Source organism: Cydia strobilella, chromosome 2 (genome assembly GCF_947568885.1).
Source record: "Cydia strobilella chromosome 2, ilCydStro3.1, whole genome shotgun sequence".
In the NCBI taxonomy this organism is placed as follows: domain Eukaryota; kingdom Metazoa; phylum Arthropoda; class Insecta; order Lepidoptera; family Tortricidae; genus Cydia; species Cydia strobilella.
The window spans coordinates 26,321,882-26,339,993 of NC_086042.1; the positions used below are offsets into that span (position 1 = coordinate 26,321,882).

The 18,112-nt window shown below is 37.4% G+C and overlaps 1 protein-coding gene across 1 annotated transcript in view; it reads left to right on the top strand.

The window, feature by feature from the left end:
* The first annotated feature begins 2,755 nt into the window (after positions 1-2,755).
* LOC134754570 (regulation of nuclear pre-mRNA domain-containing protein 2) overlaps positions 2,756-18,112 on the top strand; it is a 29,275-nt gene continuing 13,918 nt past the window's right edge. Inside the window, exons 1-10 of the mRNA XM_063690890.1 lie at positions 2,756-3,432; positions 3,984-4,131; positions 4,688-4,817; positions 5,408-5,598; positions 7,054-7,219; positions 8,236-8,382; positions 10,437-10,553; positions 11,289-11,408; positions 12,516-12,583; positions 13,328-13,531. Coding sequence (XP_063546960.1) covers positions 3,146-3,432; positions 3,984-4,131; positions 4,688-4,817; positions 5,408-5,598; positions 7,054-7,219; positions 8,236-8,382; positions 10,437-10,553; positions 11,289-11,408; positions 12,516-12,583; positions 13,328-13,531 — 1,578 coding nt within the window. The 5' untranslated portion in view covers positions 2,756-3,145. The remainder of the gene's footprint in view (positions 3,433-3,983; positions 4,132-4,687; positions 4,818-5,407; positions 5,599-7,053; positions 7,220-8,235; positions 8,383-10,436; positions 10,554-11,288; positions 11,409-12,515; positions 12,584-13,327; positions 13,532-18,112) is intronic.

An 18,112-nucleotide genomic window follows, 5' to 3' on the forward strand; every position in this document is an offset into this window, starting at 1 on the left:
TGGTGAGCGGATGATAAGGGTTTTGTAAGGGTATTTGGGCTACCGATTACTCAAATGTGGTAGCTTTATATAAGGGTTTTTAAAACCAAAACAAAGGGTTTCGTCTGGCAAAGGGTATGGTGAGTTAAGCCTTATGCAATACCCTTATAAAACCCCGATAAGGGATAGCGGGCCGGTCCCTGCGTTTGACACAAATGGAAACATGTGTATTATTCCTTGGAGGATATATCCTCTAAGATTTATTCACACGATAGCGGTAGCGCTTTTTATCAAGCGAATTTAACGTGCGGGCAGATTCAAGCGTTTTTCTAACGCGCGTTGAAAAAGCGCTCGTGTGTAGGGCCACTAAAGAGAAATAAAAGGGTTAATGATCTCGCGCCTTAAAGCCCGCTCCAAACTCGTGCGCGAATCGCGGCGCGAAGCCGCGAACGCAAGTGTGGACTTGTTGAGCGGGCGTCGCAGATCTGCGAAATCGACTTCACCCTCGCGTCTTTGCGCCGCGATTCGCGCACGAGTATGGAGACTGGAGTGGGCTTTAGACTGTTAATGCACGAGTTAGATAACTTGTTCCGTTAGATGACGATGTCTTTTAGATATGGCCTGAATAGCTAAGAACCAAAGAGTATGAGGCAGAGTTCTATAGTATCATAGGCCCTATAGGTACCTACGTAACGTTTCGTGGCATGTCAGCCAATAGGGGCTCAGCATAGAGTCAGATAGTAAATATGACTACCTCTTATTCTAACAGATAGCGTTTCCGTCGGCTAGCTAGGCTATTTAACAGTCCATAGAAAAAAAGTAGATTAACTCTGCGATTACAGTTATACACTCGTTGCTGCTAGGCAAATAGCGAGCTCCTACTTAAGAGGCCGGTGTCGATTTTAGTCGCAAAAATTTAATATTGATAGATTTAGTCGGTGAAATTGTACACCTTTTGTTACCTAATTGAAATAACAAGTACTAGTTTCTATTAGCACGTCTTCTTATCTTACCTTTTATCAGATCAATTTTTTGAAAACAGACACACTAAATTAGTAATGTTTGCTTTTCTGATGGACGTTAAGGTAAACGCGCGTAAAGCACTGATTTTGTCGCTCTTATTTGTAAATTTCGTAAGGTTTGGACGGCTAAACATGGTAATTTTGTATTACACATATCCTGTACTTGACGTTTATCACACTACATTTTTATTATTATGACTTTGAAGTAGTGTAAATGAAAGTTAGAAGAAATCAATTTTCTCCAGAAATTACTTCAAAACAAGTGACAATTTCTCTGAAAATCGACTTAATTTCAACGTAATTTTGATACTTGAACAATCTACAACATTTGCTGAAACTATTTTTATACATCAATGTGTATAATTTACCACCATTATTTTTTGATGAATTTTTAAAAACTGCCCCTTCTTTTCATATATTCCGGTGACGCACGCTCGCGGCGTCATTATTAAAAGGCAAGATGAGAAGACGTGCTAATAGAAACCAATACTTGTTATTTAGATATTACGTAACAAAACGTGTATAATTTCAACGACTAAATCTATCAATTTAAAATTTTTGCTCTAAAATCGACTACGGCCTCTTAAACACACTCGCTTTGCTATAAAATAGTACTATAACTCTAGTCTCTGCTATTACATGCGTCCATTCATTCCGAACCGAAACGCTTCATTCCTATCGTTAGCTCTGTGTTGTAGCGTATTAAATATTCGTTGTTAATTATTTTTTATACGGAATATTGATGAACGTTGCATTTTGTGTAGGTTTTAAATTATAACTTTGCAAAATACATTGTTTTTTTATTACTCCTCTACCCTTGTGTTAGATTATTTTAAAATGTTAATGGGATTATTTTTGTTCGATATGTTGAATTACGTGGACTGTATTTTAATATTTTTTTAAGACGAGAAACGAGAAGTTATATCACGGAACTTAGAGGATAGGCTGGGTCAACTGTTAGAAGCACTCACCTTGCTGAGCTGTAGATGATGGATCAGCTCTCGGCGATGACTGGCTTACGATCCTCAGACTCGCGGCTTGCCCGGATTTACCTTGAACCCGAGTTACCTTCACCAGCGTCGACGCCGCAATAAGCAGGATCAGCACTTCTCCAATTGAGTAGCCTTCCACAATGTTCCCACACGATTTGCACATAAAAATTAACCTAACCCTTGTGTTTTATGGACTATGATGATGATGACAATTCTTCGCATATTTTACCCTGATTTTGGAAAGTGCTCTTGGATACCGGCGTGTAGAACTACTCAATGCTGATCTGCGCCAAAGCCTAGCCTGTAACATCCAAATAGCCCCTATGTTTCTAAAAATAATCATCAAGAGCGAAACTCTGCGCAGGGGGCGCCACTACTACAATCTGAGGGTCTATCGCAAAACAAGAAAATCGAAATTTCGTTATCTAACATCTCTGTCACACTTGCATATTCGAGCGATAAAGAGGCAGATGGCGAAATTTCGGATTTGCGTTTCCCGGTAAGTTCTCTGTAAACAAACCGCCTTGGTGCATCAATGTCATATTTTATTATCTGAAAACTTGTCAAAAACCTGTTAGGCACAGTATGTATAAGTTACTCTATGCCCTCTATGGTTTACTAAACGGGCTAGTGCTGCACTCTGGTGGCAGAACATTGCAGTAATACCCGCTATTCCGTATTTCAAGTTATAAGTGTACAATTCGGACTTCTGTCACGCTCTCTATTAGCAGACCATGTGAAGGGTCCTTTATTGTCAATTGAATTTTACTTTATCTGTGGGCGCCTCCATTGGAGAAAATGGCGGTTGTTGTATAGTAAAAATATTTAATCAAATGATCATGTTTCTTTGACCACATTTCAATAGCATCGCTATTTAGAATACCATAAAGTATTTATTTATCATTTCTAGGCAAAACCAGTTTCTCTGATTCGCTAAAAGTTGCTTGTGATGGAGTTATAGTTCAACGCCATAACGCGGTTTTCGGCGGCGTTTTGTTAGTGAAAAATATTGTTAAGTGAACAAATGTGTAGTTACTCGTGTACGTGTAGTAAACATGCCTTGATTATATTTAGAGACCCAGGTGTGAATGTTCTTTAATAACACTAAGAACCCCAGTGATTTGTCAGTAAAAGTAATGAACTTAGTTTACAATGGGTGAAACGGAAGAATTTAATACGCTAACCTTTGAAAAGAAGCTTTTGCAGTTGAAAGACACTCAGGAGAGCATCCAAGGGTTGTCATCATGGTGCTTGAAGCAAAGAGCGCACCACAAGAAAATAGTGGCAAGCTGGTTGAATGTGCTGAAGCGAGTAAAGGTAGAACAGAGACTCACGCTGTTCTATCTGGCGAACGATGTGATCCAGTACAGCAAACGGAAAAACTACGAGTTCGTGGAAAGCTGGGGCCTCAATTTGCAGAAAGCTACTCCGCTTGTGAGGTTAGTTTGTTTACATTATTTCTTCCAATGTCTACATGTATTATTGTTCCAAACATTGCTAACATTATTGTTAGTGTTGTTTAACTTCAAACTCTGGTAAATCTAATCGACCCTCTCAGCAAATATCTGCCCTATTACCTTTTCTTAATACCAAAATAGCATAATCTGACAGATGGATTTACTCGAGTTTGAAGGTAAGCGACACCTAACTGAATTGTAATGTATAAAACTTTTTGTACTTAATTATAATGTAAAGTTTCATGTAGCTTAGCAAACATTTCTGGTTGTTGTTCAGCCCCTTGTCTGCTGGACAAGCGAGACATGATAATTTATATGTTTATTATACATATAACACTTAAATTTTGGAGAGGACGCATAAAACAATTTGCATAAATACCTTAATTTCATTATTTTATGTCATATAAAATCAGAATCAGTTATAATAATGTTGTTCAAGAGATGCCATGGTAACAATGTACAAAAAATAGTTGATTGTGGTTTCATCCAATTAGAACTATTGTAATAAAACTCAATTGGTTTTCTTCTTACAGAGAAGAGAAAGTTCGGCAAAAGATTCTGCGGATATTTAAAATCTGGGAGCAGAGATCTGTGTATGACGATGAGTTCCTCTCGGACCTGACAGGGCTGTTGAGTGCCGGCGCTGTTAAAAAGACTGATGATGAGGCTTTGGATTTTCAAGTAAGTAAATTTATAAGATTGATTAACTTTTTTCTTGTCGGGACGTATTATAAATTCATAAAATGCCAAGACTTATTTTAAAGTTTTTATTTAAAAAAACAGGTCATCTTTGTACACAACACTAAGCATCTAATTCTTATAAGACAACTCTCTCTCTCTCTTCTCTTTAGCCTTTTTCTACCCTTTGGGTGTAGGCCTCCTTCATTTTGCGCCATTTGTCGCGGTTCTGTGCGACTTGGAGCCACTGTTTCCCCGCAGTCTTCTTAATGTCGTTGTCCCAACGCATCTGGGGTCTACTTTGAGGACGCTCTTCCCCCCATAAGACAACTATTATCATTGATACATTTTACACTTAAAGCCATCATAAAGTTATATTGTGTAAAATTTTGTTTTACATTTTACATATTAGTTGGAACAACTTATTTAATATAATGTTTTTTTGAAACAAACAGAAAATACATCTATTCTTGGCACTCACTGTCTACAGTGAAATTTAAATAAGAAAATTTTAGTAATTACTAGTTTAAAATTATGATCTGTTTTTTTATTGTTCTAGCCTCAACAACTAGTAAATAAAATAAAGCAATGTGCAGTATTGGAGGCAGATACAGACCTGAGGTTGAAATATATCCATGAGAGTCATCTGCAGCTGTCCGATGCTGATGCTTTATGTGCTAGTCTTAAGGGTGAGTAATTCATACTCATCAATACATACATTCATTAAATATATTCTTTTTACTATAAGATTTTTAATCTTATTTGCAAGACAACATGATATATCTTGTATGAAGGCCATGATTGGGATTGAGAAAACTGAGAGTGTTTTATCCTAATTTATATTTATAGTTATTCTCTAATGTTCCTTCAAAGAAATACATTTCTTATTCTGGATATTAGCTAGTTATTACAACTATTCCCAAAATATTATCAATTTAAATTTATGATTCAGGATGTAATAAATTTATGGGTAAGCATCCCGTAATGTCAAAAATGCATTGTATGTAAGATTATATTATTTCTTATTAGATAATATTTTTGTTTAAAGGCCAGTTGGCGGTAATCACAGGCCTGTGCATATTGTAGAATATGAACCCAACACCCAAAGTGTTAAAATACAAGTTAAAATGTCAATAAACTAATGTCAGAATCTTACTATATTACCTTAACATAATATCTGATTTTCTCTTACCTACTTTAAAGTGTAAAATGTTAATAGAAAATTTAGGTATTTAAAGTCCAAAGTTATATTTAAATAACAATTGTTTTTTTCTTACAGAATCTATATCAGAAGATAAAAGTAATAAAGAGGATGTGGAAAAGGAGCTAAACGAGGGAGTGGGATGTGTGGAGAGGTACACCCAGGCGCTGCAAAGAGAGATAGTTGCTCGGGAAGCCTTGTTAGTGCTCCTCTCGTCCGCTAACCAGTACTATTCTACTCAGAGAGGTGAAGTCAAAGTGGTTGCTTATGTAAGTATTTTTAAATGTTTTAAGCAGAAATTTTTGTATGAGACCATTTTATTGCTTGGATGTGAGGTTGAGTTTTAGGTATCATTATTCCTGTAGTATGTGGAACCTTATTGACAGCTACCAAGTACTTTAGACTTACACATTTTGTGATTGTAACAACATTTTGCTAAAAGTTACGTATAACTGAGCAGTTACAAAAACGTCATTTCATCTCCCTATTTAAAAGTATAATTTGAATTATAATAGGGGATATTACTGCAATGTTTTACCACCAGAGTGCAGGACTAGCCTTTTTAGTAAACCATAGAGTAACTTATACATACTGTACCTTTAACAGGTTTTTGACAAGTTTTCAGAGATAATAAAATATGCCCTAAAGGCGGTTTGTTTACAGAGGACCTACCGGGAAACGCAAATCCGAAATTTCGCTATCTGCCTCTTTATCGCTCGAATATGCAAGAGTGACAGAGATAACGAAATTTCCATTTTCTCGTTTCGCGATAGACCTTCAGATTGTGGCAGTGGCGCCCTGGCGCCCCCTACGCAGAGTTTCCCGTAATATTCCCTATTGAAGTACTGTATAATCAGGTAGCTATAGTCCTATAATACAACTTTGGTCCAATTTTTTAACGTTGATTATCAATGAGCCTTTTTGATTTGTACTTGTTACATTTATTTTGTTGCTTAAATATACTAATTACTAATGCTTTTTCTATATTAGATACTCATTATAATTTGACTGGAACTTGACTTGGACCATAGTTGTAAGTTGTGGACTATAGTTAGGTACCTGATTTTACTGTAATTAATTTTATTTACCGTCTAGGCTTGTTTTACCATGCTTTGCGAAAAGTTATTTTTATTAGTGCACATATTCTGTTGGAATTGACGCTATGCGAGTTTTTTTTTTTTTATACTACGTCGGTGGCAAACAAGCATACGGCCCGCCTGATGTTAAGCAGTCTCTGTAGCCGATGTACGCCTGCAACTCCAGAGGAGTTACATGCGCGTTGCCGACCCTAACACTACTCTCCCTCGAGCTCTGGCAACCTTACTCACCGGCAGGAACACAACACTATGAGTAGGGTCTAGTGTTGTTTATGTAGCTTTGCCAACCATTTTATACATCATGAATGTTTAAAAGAGTCAGTAAATTAAATTAATGTAAAAAAAACCGCCCAAGTGCAAGTCGGACTCGCGCACCGAGGGTTCCGTACTTTTTAGTATTTGTTATTATAGCGGCAACAGAAATACATCATCTGTGAAAATTTCACTATCTATCTATCACGGTTCATGAGATACAGCCTGGTGACAGACAGACGGACAGCGGAGTCTTAGTAATAGGGTCCCGTTTTTACCCTTTGTGTACGGAACCCTAAAAACTAAAAAGTTTGAATAAAAAGTAGTCTATTTCTATAATAGAAACTCATATTTTTATCTTGTACTTTTATGCAGGCTTACAAGAACTTCGGAGCCCGCGTGCGAGCCCTAAAGCGGAAGCTGGACGAGCTAATACCAACCTTACCCAGCGCCGCCCCTTCACCCCCGCAGAGAGACGAAGACGTCCCCTCACCCGGGCCCGATGAGGACCTGGACCTGCCCAACGCGGAGGATAATGATGGTATGTATATGTATATCATAGAGTAACTTATACTAGAGCGGTACTGTCATAGTAAATTTTGTAACCCCAGTAAATTCACTGCCATCTGTCGACACACTTTAAAACTAAAAAAATTTTTTTTTATAAAAATACGATAAAATGTATTTAAATATGGATAAATGATTTTTTTATTTGCATTAATTATTTTTATATGATTTTGACCCATGTTCTTTCACTGGTATGCGTTAAAATTATAAATAACAAACGAAACAGTCAACGCCCTCTATACGAGTGTAGGCCAATACTAGTGGCGCCATCTGATCGAGAATTAAATTTTCGTGATTTTCGAGGCACGTTTTTTCCTTAGACTGTATCCATCTATTACGGAGTTATATCTATCTTTGATGTATATTAATGCAACTACATTGTGTGACTACTGCTAAAGAATTAAAAACTGTGTCAAATTTAGACCCCACTCTGCCTTAGGCAAGATCGAGACGCATATAGGTACATACGTTGACAGTTGAGCCCCACCCAAACATCGACGTGATGCCCATATTAAAGTCGTCGTCAATAGAACTTGCAAATGTAAACAAATAGGACAGATTTGTTAGCGTTTGACACATAACCTAACATATTTACGAAGGTCATTTTCAATGAAATATTAATAATTAACATTTAATTTAACTAAAATTTTGTATAAATAAAATATTTAAGTATATAGACTGTGACTGTTGGTAAGGTCATGGTTGTCCTTTTAAAGAGCGAGATTACTTCAGGTAAAATGGTTTACATTATTTGCAAGTTCTATTGACGACGACTTTACGAAAAGAACTCACACCGAGGCATCTTTTAGGCAGATTACTACGTCAAAAGTATCTACCTTAAACTGTATCTAAATCATAGGCTCCCTTGTAGTTAAATGAATATTTTGAGTATGTCAATGTATTTTTAGCACAAGTCAATTGATGTTTAGATTATATTAATCGCTAAAACTAGGGGAATTTATTGAAATAAAACTTAAACATTGTTTCCAGTGTCCTACAACATCGACAAGACATTCAACACGTCGCTGTCAGCGGACGGCTCACTGTACAACATGGGTCTGTCTTCGTTCCTCAACTCTGACAACGCGCTCGCGTTGTTCAACGAGAGTCCTCCTAGCGCGCCCAATGTCAATAATGGTGAGTGTTTTAACAAATGTGTCCCAGTGTCATACATCCAAGACATTCAACACGTCGCTGTCAGCGGACGGCTCACTGTACAACATGGGTCTGTCTTCGTTCCTCAACTCTGACAACGCGCTCGCGTTGTTCAACGAGAGTCCTCCTAGCGCGCCCAATGTCAATAATGGTGAGTGTTTTAACAAATGTGTCCCAGTGTCATACATCCAAGACATTCAACACGTCGCTGTCAGCGGACGGCTCACTGTACAACATGGGTCTGTTGTCGTTCCTCGACTGACAACGCGCTCGTGTTTTTCACACGTGTTTTTCAATACACATGGGGTCATTTTTGCGCTCTAAAATTCGAGATTTAGGTACAGTAGAATCCGCATATAATGACATCGAAGGAAGTGACAAAAACGTCATACTAAGCGGATGTCATATAAAGCATAGTGGATTAACTTCTTATTTTTGTTACCTTCTCCAAATTAATCTCAAATTCCTTTGTGAGAGATGAGTTTTTTTAACCTTGTACCAATTATCAACTTGCCACTGAGAATCAAAACTAGAACAACATACACGCCACGCACGCACCAAACGTCCTCGCAGGGAAAGACGTGGGGACGGCCCCGGAAACCAGCGAATGTGTCAGTATAACCGGACATCATTTCATGAAAATAGGATAGGTCACAGTAAGCGATTTGTCACTATAAGCGACGTCATCTTATCCGTCTTTGTCACACAGAATTTTATATGAAAACCAAACTTCATACAGTAATTACGACATAGTAAGGGGTTGGTCAGTATAAGCGGTGTCATAATAAACAGATTTAACTGTATATAGTTATTCTAGTTCGTTGCTAACGAATACGTCGGTCATAAACTTGATTTTGATATGGTTGCAATTATTCTTATCTCAAAAGTCGTCATCACAATCCACTGTTTTTTAAATAGATTTTACGAGCCTTATCAATTTCATCCGGTTCAGTATGAGTACAGTAGCCATCTGATGCGTCGGAGCATCCAATATGCTAAATGTGTATTCTATAGATAAGTTTTTTAATGTTAAATATACATAGTAATAATATGCATGTTGTTGGATAAGACTTGTAAATAGGCTGTCTCTGTATCTTGTTGGATCTTTAATTCATTAACAATCCAACAAAAAATACAGATCATTTTTTGCATGCTTGTCTAAGTAGAATATGGAGAACTTGTAAACACTATATTTATACCAACCCTATGTAACCCATATTCCGCAAATAAAATTCATTCATTCATTCATTCATTCATTCATTCATTCATTCATTCATTCAACATTAACTGTACATGCACTATAACATCTTGATATTTGTGAATACCTCAGCCGCTCCGAAATATCTGTTGGCGACTGTACAGATTACAAGCTACCTATTACAAGCTCCCAGAGCAATAAAACCCATCACTTTAATGTAGGTACATTATGTACAAAGTGGCTAGCTTATATTGATGTTGAGTGTAGTTAACCCTTTTCTAGGCATAGTGTAATTTATCGTCTTTATCGACCACATACGCACCAATAGAATTTCAGCTTTAGCATTCTGATTTAAGGCTCAAATTAGATTGGACTTTCGGGAAATGTGACTTGTCTTCAAATAAATCTAAAGCTGGATTAATAGGGGGTATTACTGCAATGTTCTGCCGCCAGATTGCAGCACTAGCACCTTTAGTAAACCATAGAGTAACTTATACATACTGTGCCTTTAACAGGTTTTTGACAAGTTTTCAGAGATAATAAAATATGACATTGATGTATTAAGGCGGTTTGTTTACAGAGGACCTACCGGGTAACGCGAATCCGAAATTTCGCTATCTGCCTCTATCGCTCGAATATGCAAGAGTGACAGAGATAACGAAATTTCCAAATTACGATTTTCTTGTTTAGCGGTAGACCCTCAGATTGTGGTAGTGGCGCCCCCTACGCAGAGTTTTGCGTAATATTTCCTATTGGAATATATTTAAATTTTTTGGGAAAACTATTGGTGTTGCCTGGAAAAGGGTTCAACCTTAAACTTCGCATTTCCTTTTTGCAGCCAATAAAATCGAAGTGATAAATTCGCGACCGAGCGAGAATCAAGACTTCAATATCAACGATTTCCTGAAAACGTTGGTGCCTAGTGAGAATGTCGCTAATTCAGATAACAATTCAGGTAATGTACTTTTTTATTTATCATGTTTTTTTTTTTTTTTTTATTTATCATGAAAAATTGAGAAAGGTATGTTGAGATGGTTTGGACACGTGGAAAGAATGAGTGAAAGAAGGCTAACAAAGAGAGTGTATAAGGGAGAGGTAGAAACGGGAGTTGGAAGGGGCAGACCTCGGCGGACTTTCTCTGATCAGATCGGGGAAATCCTGAAGAAAGGCCAGGTCAAGAGCACCCTAAACCGGCGAGCGTGTATGAGGAATGTTATGAAAGTGAAGGAAGCGAAAGAGGTATGCCAGGATCGTAGCAAGTGGAGATCCGTGGTCTCTGATATATATGAATAGGCGTGACTATATGTATGTATGTATGTATGAAATTTTAGTTAGGTGGTTCTTTAAAACAATGCGTTGTTGTCTTTTACAATTTTATATTTTATCATCTGATGTAATAAATAAAAAACTGATTGTGTTAAGGCTTGATTCATAAATGTCAAAGAAAAAGTGACTAAAGCTTCCCGTGCCAGAATCAAACCAAGAGTCTTCAGTATTCACGGCAGAAAAAATATATTTCGTAGTATTAAGGTTTGAGTAGTGACTGAAAGTGTTCACAAACTACATTTGGTCGCTTTAGGTCCTTATCATGCACACGAAATCAATCAAAATGGAAAAACTAAGCATTCTGAGCAAAGTTACCCAATCTAATTGCTCTTGAATCTTCAGCATATAAACATTTTCATTGCAGTAGCGAGTGGCACGATGTCTCAAAAGTCTCAGGACGCGTTGCCGGGCTTAGATCTGCTGTCGGACGGCGGCCACCCGCCACCACCTACCTCCTTCTATGGCAGCATATCTAACAATATTGGTTAGTACATAAACACCTCGATTCCAGTGGTGAATGGTCATCGGCACATAGCCTGGACGTTGTACTGCTAAAAGGTATCATACCATAGGTAGACGACCACCATAACGCAGGTACCAGGATACCATAGCAAGGTACGATGTATCAACAGTTTCAGGACGCGTTACCGAGCTTAGCGAAAAAAAATACCTACTGTCGCTGTGTTAAAATATCTACTTTCGGACGGCGGGAACCGGCCACCAACTACCACTTTCTATGGCAGCATACTGAACAATATTGGTAAGTAATAAACAAATTCGATACATAGGTATAAAACGAATTGTGAACGACCGCGGCCTACGTGCCACTTAAACATACAACTCTGGATTTCCAATCCAACGTGCTACCAATGAGGGCTACCGCGTTTAATTTCCTAGGGGCGCTAGTGTAGATGGAGGTCTTTCAAAATGTGAAATGCCTAGAAGTTTTTGGGGTTTCAAGCTTTTTTATCGGAAATTTTCACTCCATATTCATAATTGTGGTAAATTTTTGTCCATCTTTGATTAATCATGGTAAACAATCTCAATAAATGTTAGTGGTATAAAAAAAGTGCCAACTAAAATATGTGCAAAATTAAACAGGTTGAAAAAATGGCACTTTTAGACGTTAAAATACCATTGTGTGTATTAGAACGTATTGATTCTAAAAATTGAAATGCAAAATTGAATATGAAAAATAACAGTGACAATCAAAATAACATTCAAAATTAATAAATTACAATCGCATATCAGCAGTTTCATAATAAATTAAAAACAATTATTTAGAAAATAAATTCGCCAGGAATGGGTCGTTATTAAGCTATAAAATAAATAAACAAAATTGAGCATTGTAGGTTTAATTATTATATGGTATAACCTCGTGAGGCTAAATGTACATTAAAATGTACATATTCATTGCAATCTAATTTAAACGTTTTGATGAAACAAATAGAGTAGCATTTCTTTTGTTTCACTGCGTTGTAAAACAAACGAAATTCGTTCCAATTTACTTATAGAATAAGGTTCAAATTAAAAATTGAAAAACTTTATATGGTGGGTCTTACGAGGAATATTAATTTAGGTATTTGTTTAGTTTCAGAAGAGCCTGAACCTTACCGGCCCGAGGCGCCGAAATGGAATAACAGCTCATGGAGCATGGTTGTAAGTCATCACTTATTCTTTATGATTAATAAAATGCAGCACTGAATTCACTTATAGGCACAACAGAACAGACTGCTACATATAGACGGAACCGAATTAGCTCGGCCTGGGCCCATTGTACGTTGTATATAGTGGATTAATTAACGTTACTCAGCAGAGAACTATGAAAGTTTTAAGTGCTTTAATGTAACTGACAGTAACAGAACGTTTAGAAAGCGTCCCAATTTCTTATGTTTTGTTATGTTTTATCTGTTTGGGGGTTGGACGTAGTTTAAGTTTGGGTACAGGTGCGTATTTTGCTACCGAAGAGTTCAATTGCCCTTCTGGCTGTATCACCGGCTCGATTTCACCAAATTATTGTGTCCTTATCTATCTGAATTGTTATATAAAAAATATTTTAAACGGGCTACTCGCATCGAATAAATAATTTGTTACGTTCATAACAGGGACAAGAAGCTAAATATCTTTAACACTGTTACAACAAAAAAAAAAAACGGTCAAACCGTACCGTATGGTAGCTTTTTTGTATGGTCCTAGATTTTTCAAAGGCCGCTTGTCAGTTTTTTTTAATAGCCTATAGTCCCACTGCTGGGCAAAGGCCTCCCCTGTCTTCCGCCACTCCTTTGTGCATGCTTTTTTTTACCTACGGGAAAAGATGCAGATGAATCGAGAACAACGGAGGTGATCTTTTTAGAAATCGATGAAATATATTAGTTTGTTTATATAGCGTCGTTCGTGTTTCAGCCGGCGCCTGTGCCCGTGCCCGTGCCCGTGCCCGTGCCGGTGCCCGTGCCCGCCCCGCTGCCCGTGCCCGTGCCGCTCCCGCTGCCGGCGCCGGGGCAGGGCGCGCTGCCCGCGCCGCCGCCGCCGCCGCGCGCCTTCGCCGAGGCGCCCGAGTCCCCGCCGCACAAGCCCGTGCTCATACCCGAGAACCCTGTCTACCCTAGGGTATGTATCTACAATGTTAACCTAGCCGGACCCGTACCTTCGTCAGCCGGCACCCACACTCGTGCCGCCCCTCGCTCCGTTCCCGGTCCCGCTGGGCGCAGGCGCGCTGCCCGCCCCGCCCCCGCGTGTTTTCTTCGAGACACCCATCCTCGGTATGTACAGCGCGCTGCAAACGTACAATCGAAGGCAAAAATATCGATCCAGACAAATAGCTCAAAAATATGTGAACACGACTTTATTATCTAAGGTGTAAGAGCATACACATATTTTTGAAAGTTGGGAATGAATATATATTTATGCCTTTTAACTGTACATGAACATCTTTCGATACTCTAGTTCACACTGTTCACAGTCGTACTAGTTACACAAAAATTTTGATTGAAGTAACAACTCTATGATACTAATTACAACTAACCTTTCTCCATAATTAGTACGATTGTGAACTAGGTTATCGCTTTATGAATAATTTCCATTCCAATATCTCATAGTATAATCCATAGAGATTCGACCACGTGATGGATAATTTAGAACTAAATTTTAAACATGGCTGACAACTTACCTTAAACATTGTAGATAATTTAGCTCTGTGTATACTTCCAGATACTAAAAATGTAGTTTTTGTACCTGCTGCAAGTCGTTCTAATAATATAAAGGACTCATTATAAAATTGTCAAAAATAGTACTTTAGTACCTACCTATACCTATAGTACCTATACTAAATTCCCGTACAACGAAATATCACAAATCGTTATGGTTGGAGAGCCGGCAGTAAAGTTTCGAACCAACGTGATACCGCAATGAGATGCACAATGGTTTCCCATAAAACTGATGCTAAGTCCGAATTTGATAGTCTGCCACGGCGGAACTAGCCGAAAGTACAAAAAAAATAGCCACTTCCGGTGCGAAAAAGGGGGGGTCATTTAACCCATCTGATACTACAATAAAAGCTATGGCATCAGTTAGAAATTTACTGGTAGATACAGAAAAGCGAAATCTGCCAGTATGATTCCTGCCGGAAGTGCTTGGCATACGCTCTCAAAGGTGACCATCAGGACCCCTAAATTAACCCATCTGATACCAGCATGAAACCAATTCCAGTCGGTAGATATGAACCTTCTCTTCAGGAATATATAAGTCTGCCAGGGCGCTTTCAGCCGAAACACCTTGACATACGAGATTATGTGGCGCAACATCCGTGGTACCCGTATAACCCGTATTTTGGAATTGTACATATTACGGACATTTCAAATACTGCAGGCTTATTAATTTATTACTCTATGCTTATATTTGTATATTATTACGTTATTAATAACACATATTTATAATAAATTAAGTTAAAATAAATTAAATAATGTGATTAATATGATTAATAGTCATTGAATTAGCTATATGAATCGTTTGTCTTTGTCTGTCATTTTGACTTATGTATTTGTAAGAAAAGGATAAAACATAATTTAACTAATTCAGGCTCGTAAAGTTTTACGAATAAGGGGGTATTAGTATTCATAGCTAAATCAGGCTTGTAATGCGACATAAAATGATTTTTGGTGGTTTCTTTTACGCTTGAGGCGTTTTTTCACCTATTTGGTGTATTTAATCACTATCTTATGTAGGGGAGAGAGGGGCAAGACGAGTAAGACGGGGTAACGGCTTTATATGGCGACACGACTGACCAACCATCAGAATCCCGTTAACGCATGACGATGCGTCGCCATCATAGCAATCAGTTCGCACAGTGACCGGCTAGACAAATGGTGTCGTTAATTATTTATTTGCAAAAAAACTGTTTTTGTCATATTCCTTGTTATTTTTAGGGTTCCGTACCCAAAGGGTAAAAACGGGACCCTATAACTAAGACTCCGCTTTCTGTCTGTCTGTCTGTCTGTCCGTCTGTCACCAGGCTGTATCTCATCAACCGTGATAGCTAGACAGATGAAATTTTCACAGATGATGTATTTCTGTTGCCGTTATAACAAACTATAACTAATTGTTTATAACACCTGTATTCATTACCTGTAATGCACAATTGATGAATAAATGATTCTAAAAACATAATAAAATCAATATTTAAGTGGGGTTCCCATACAACAAACGTGACTTTTTTGCCATTTTTTGCGTAATGGTATTATGGTACGGAACCTTACGTGCGCGAGTCCGACTCGCACTTGGCCGCTTTTTGTGTTTTATTTGGTTTGCGTTTGTTTCCTTATTATCACCAGCACATATATACTGTTAATTTATTCCTATGGCCCAGCAATCACGCTAACAGCTAAGGACTTGTTTGGTTTCAAGTACGGTTTATTTTACAAAAAACTTTCGAATTTCATTAGGCACATGGGGCAAGATGGGGTACATCTTGACGGCCGTAGTTTTAAAGTGATAAACTGATGAAGAATTGCGGATTTGAATTTATTTATTCTTCAACATCAACATCAACATCAAACATTTATTCAGCAAATAGGCCACAGGGGCACTTTTACATGTCAATTTTTACAAACAATAAAATTAACCCAACAAACAATAAAATTAACAAGGGAAGATGGGGTACATGTTAGCTGTAAACACATTTTCTGTCTCTCAGACGACTTAAGAAATAAAAGTAAAACAGTTCGTGAGAAGTTATCAGACGATGGACCCAAAAGCCAAAAATTTGCCCTAAATATAATATTTATATGAATCATTCTTATCTTGTCCCGTAGGGGTTCCCCATCTTACCATACTTGGGGGGCAAGATGGAGAGAAGGCACTTTTGGCCATTTCAATTTATTTTTAATTTTATTATCTAACTACAGAGTTCCTAGTAAGTGTTGATTATGAAAGACTGATTACCAAAGATAAAAATAAAATTAACAAAAACTTAAAAAAAATAGCATTTTCAGTTTTATTGGACTTGAAACATTAAGTATCCCGTCATGCCCACCTCTCCTCTACATTTCTTGACGTTGACGCAAAACTGACGTAGTTTAACATTCAGGGTGTTGTTTTATAACACTACAAATTGAGATAACTAAGGTCTGTTTTTTTATTCCGTAGACTAAAATGACGTTTCATATGTAAGACATGACATTTCTTAGTACCACAAGAAATGTCATTTTAGTCTACGGATTACGGAATAAAAAACAGAATATAATCTATTGGAGTCTTAGTAATAGGGTCCCGTTTTTACCCTTTGGGTACGGAACCCTAAAAATGATTTAAAATGTTCATATTTGGATTATTGGTAAAAATCGTCCTTGACGTTGAAAATCCTGTCTTTTTACACCCGTTTACAATAAGTATGTAATAATAATAATTTTTTTCATTTTGGTAAATAAAGGATATTGTAATTTGAAATTATTGTATTATTTATATATAAGGTGCTAACAAATTAGCTACAGAAATTTTACGAGATGGTTGGTACTTTACACTAGAACAATTAACTTTTAATAGAAATTAAGAAAGTTTCTCATAATTTTTATTTTATTTACCGAACAAAATAAATAAACTATAATTCTATCTAAAAAATAATCATCATGTATTTAACTGCTTGTTTGTCTTAAATGTCATTGTCAACGTGTCATTTGATTTATCAGCGTGAAGTGGCCAGTTAAGTTTTATATTTAAAAGAGGTTTTAGAATCTGTTCAATGAGGTCTCATTTAATTATCTCATTAACAGAGTTTTTTTACAAAGCAAATTTGTTTTCCAATTTTCTCAAAATAATATCATAAAACCTATAATGTTTCATACTTACATATACTTCAGGAGCCGAGTACTATCAACTGTAAAGATATCGGTAGCTAATTTGTTAGCACCTTTATAAGGCAAACAAAGAAGTACAAAGCCGTAAGCAGGTATTAAATTAATGCTCAAATTATATTGTGTATATTAATAAATTTGAAATATATGTTATTAATGGCATAAAAATATACAAATATAAGCATTAGGTAATAAATCATAAGCCTGCAATAATTAAAATGTCTGTAATCTGTACAATTCCAAAATACGGGTTCCACGGATGTTGCTCACATAATCTCGTATGTCAAGGTGTTTCGGCTGAAAGCGCCCTGGCAGACTTATATATTCCTGAAGAGAAGGTTCATATCTACCGACTGGAATTGGTTTCATGCTGGTATCAGATGGGTTAATTTAGGGGTCCCGATGGTCACCTTTGAGAGCGTATGCCAAGCACTTCCGGCAGGAATCATACTGGCAGATTTCGCTTTTCTGTATCTACCAGTAAATTTCTAACTGATGCCATATCTTTTATTGCAGTATCAGATGGGTTAAATGACCCCCCCTTTTTCGCACCGGAAGTGGCTATTTTTTTGTACTTTCGGCTAGTTCCGCCGTGGCAGACTATCAAATTCGGACTTAGCATCAGTTTTATGGGAAACCATTGTGCATCTCATCGCGGTATCACGTTGGTTCGAAACTTTACTGCCGGCTCTTCTACCATTAGTAGAGGTACTACTAGCCTAAAATCATTCCATCGTCTATTAGGGTTCCGTACCCAAAGGGTAAAAACGGGACCCTATTACTAAGACTCCGCTGTCCGTCTGTCACCAGGCTGTATCTCATGAACCGTGACAGCTAGACAGTT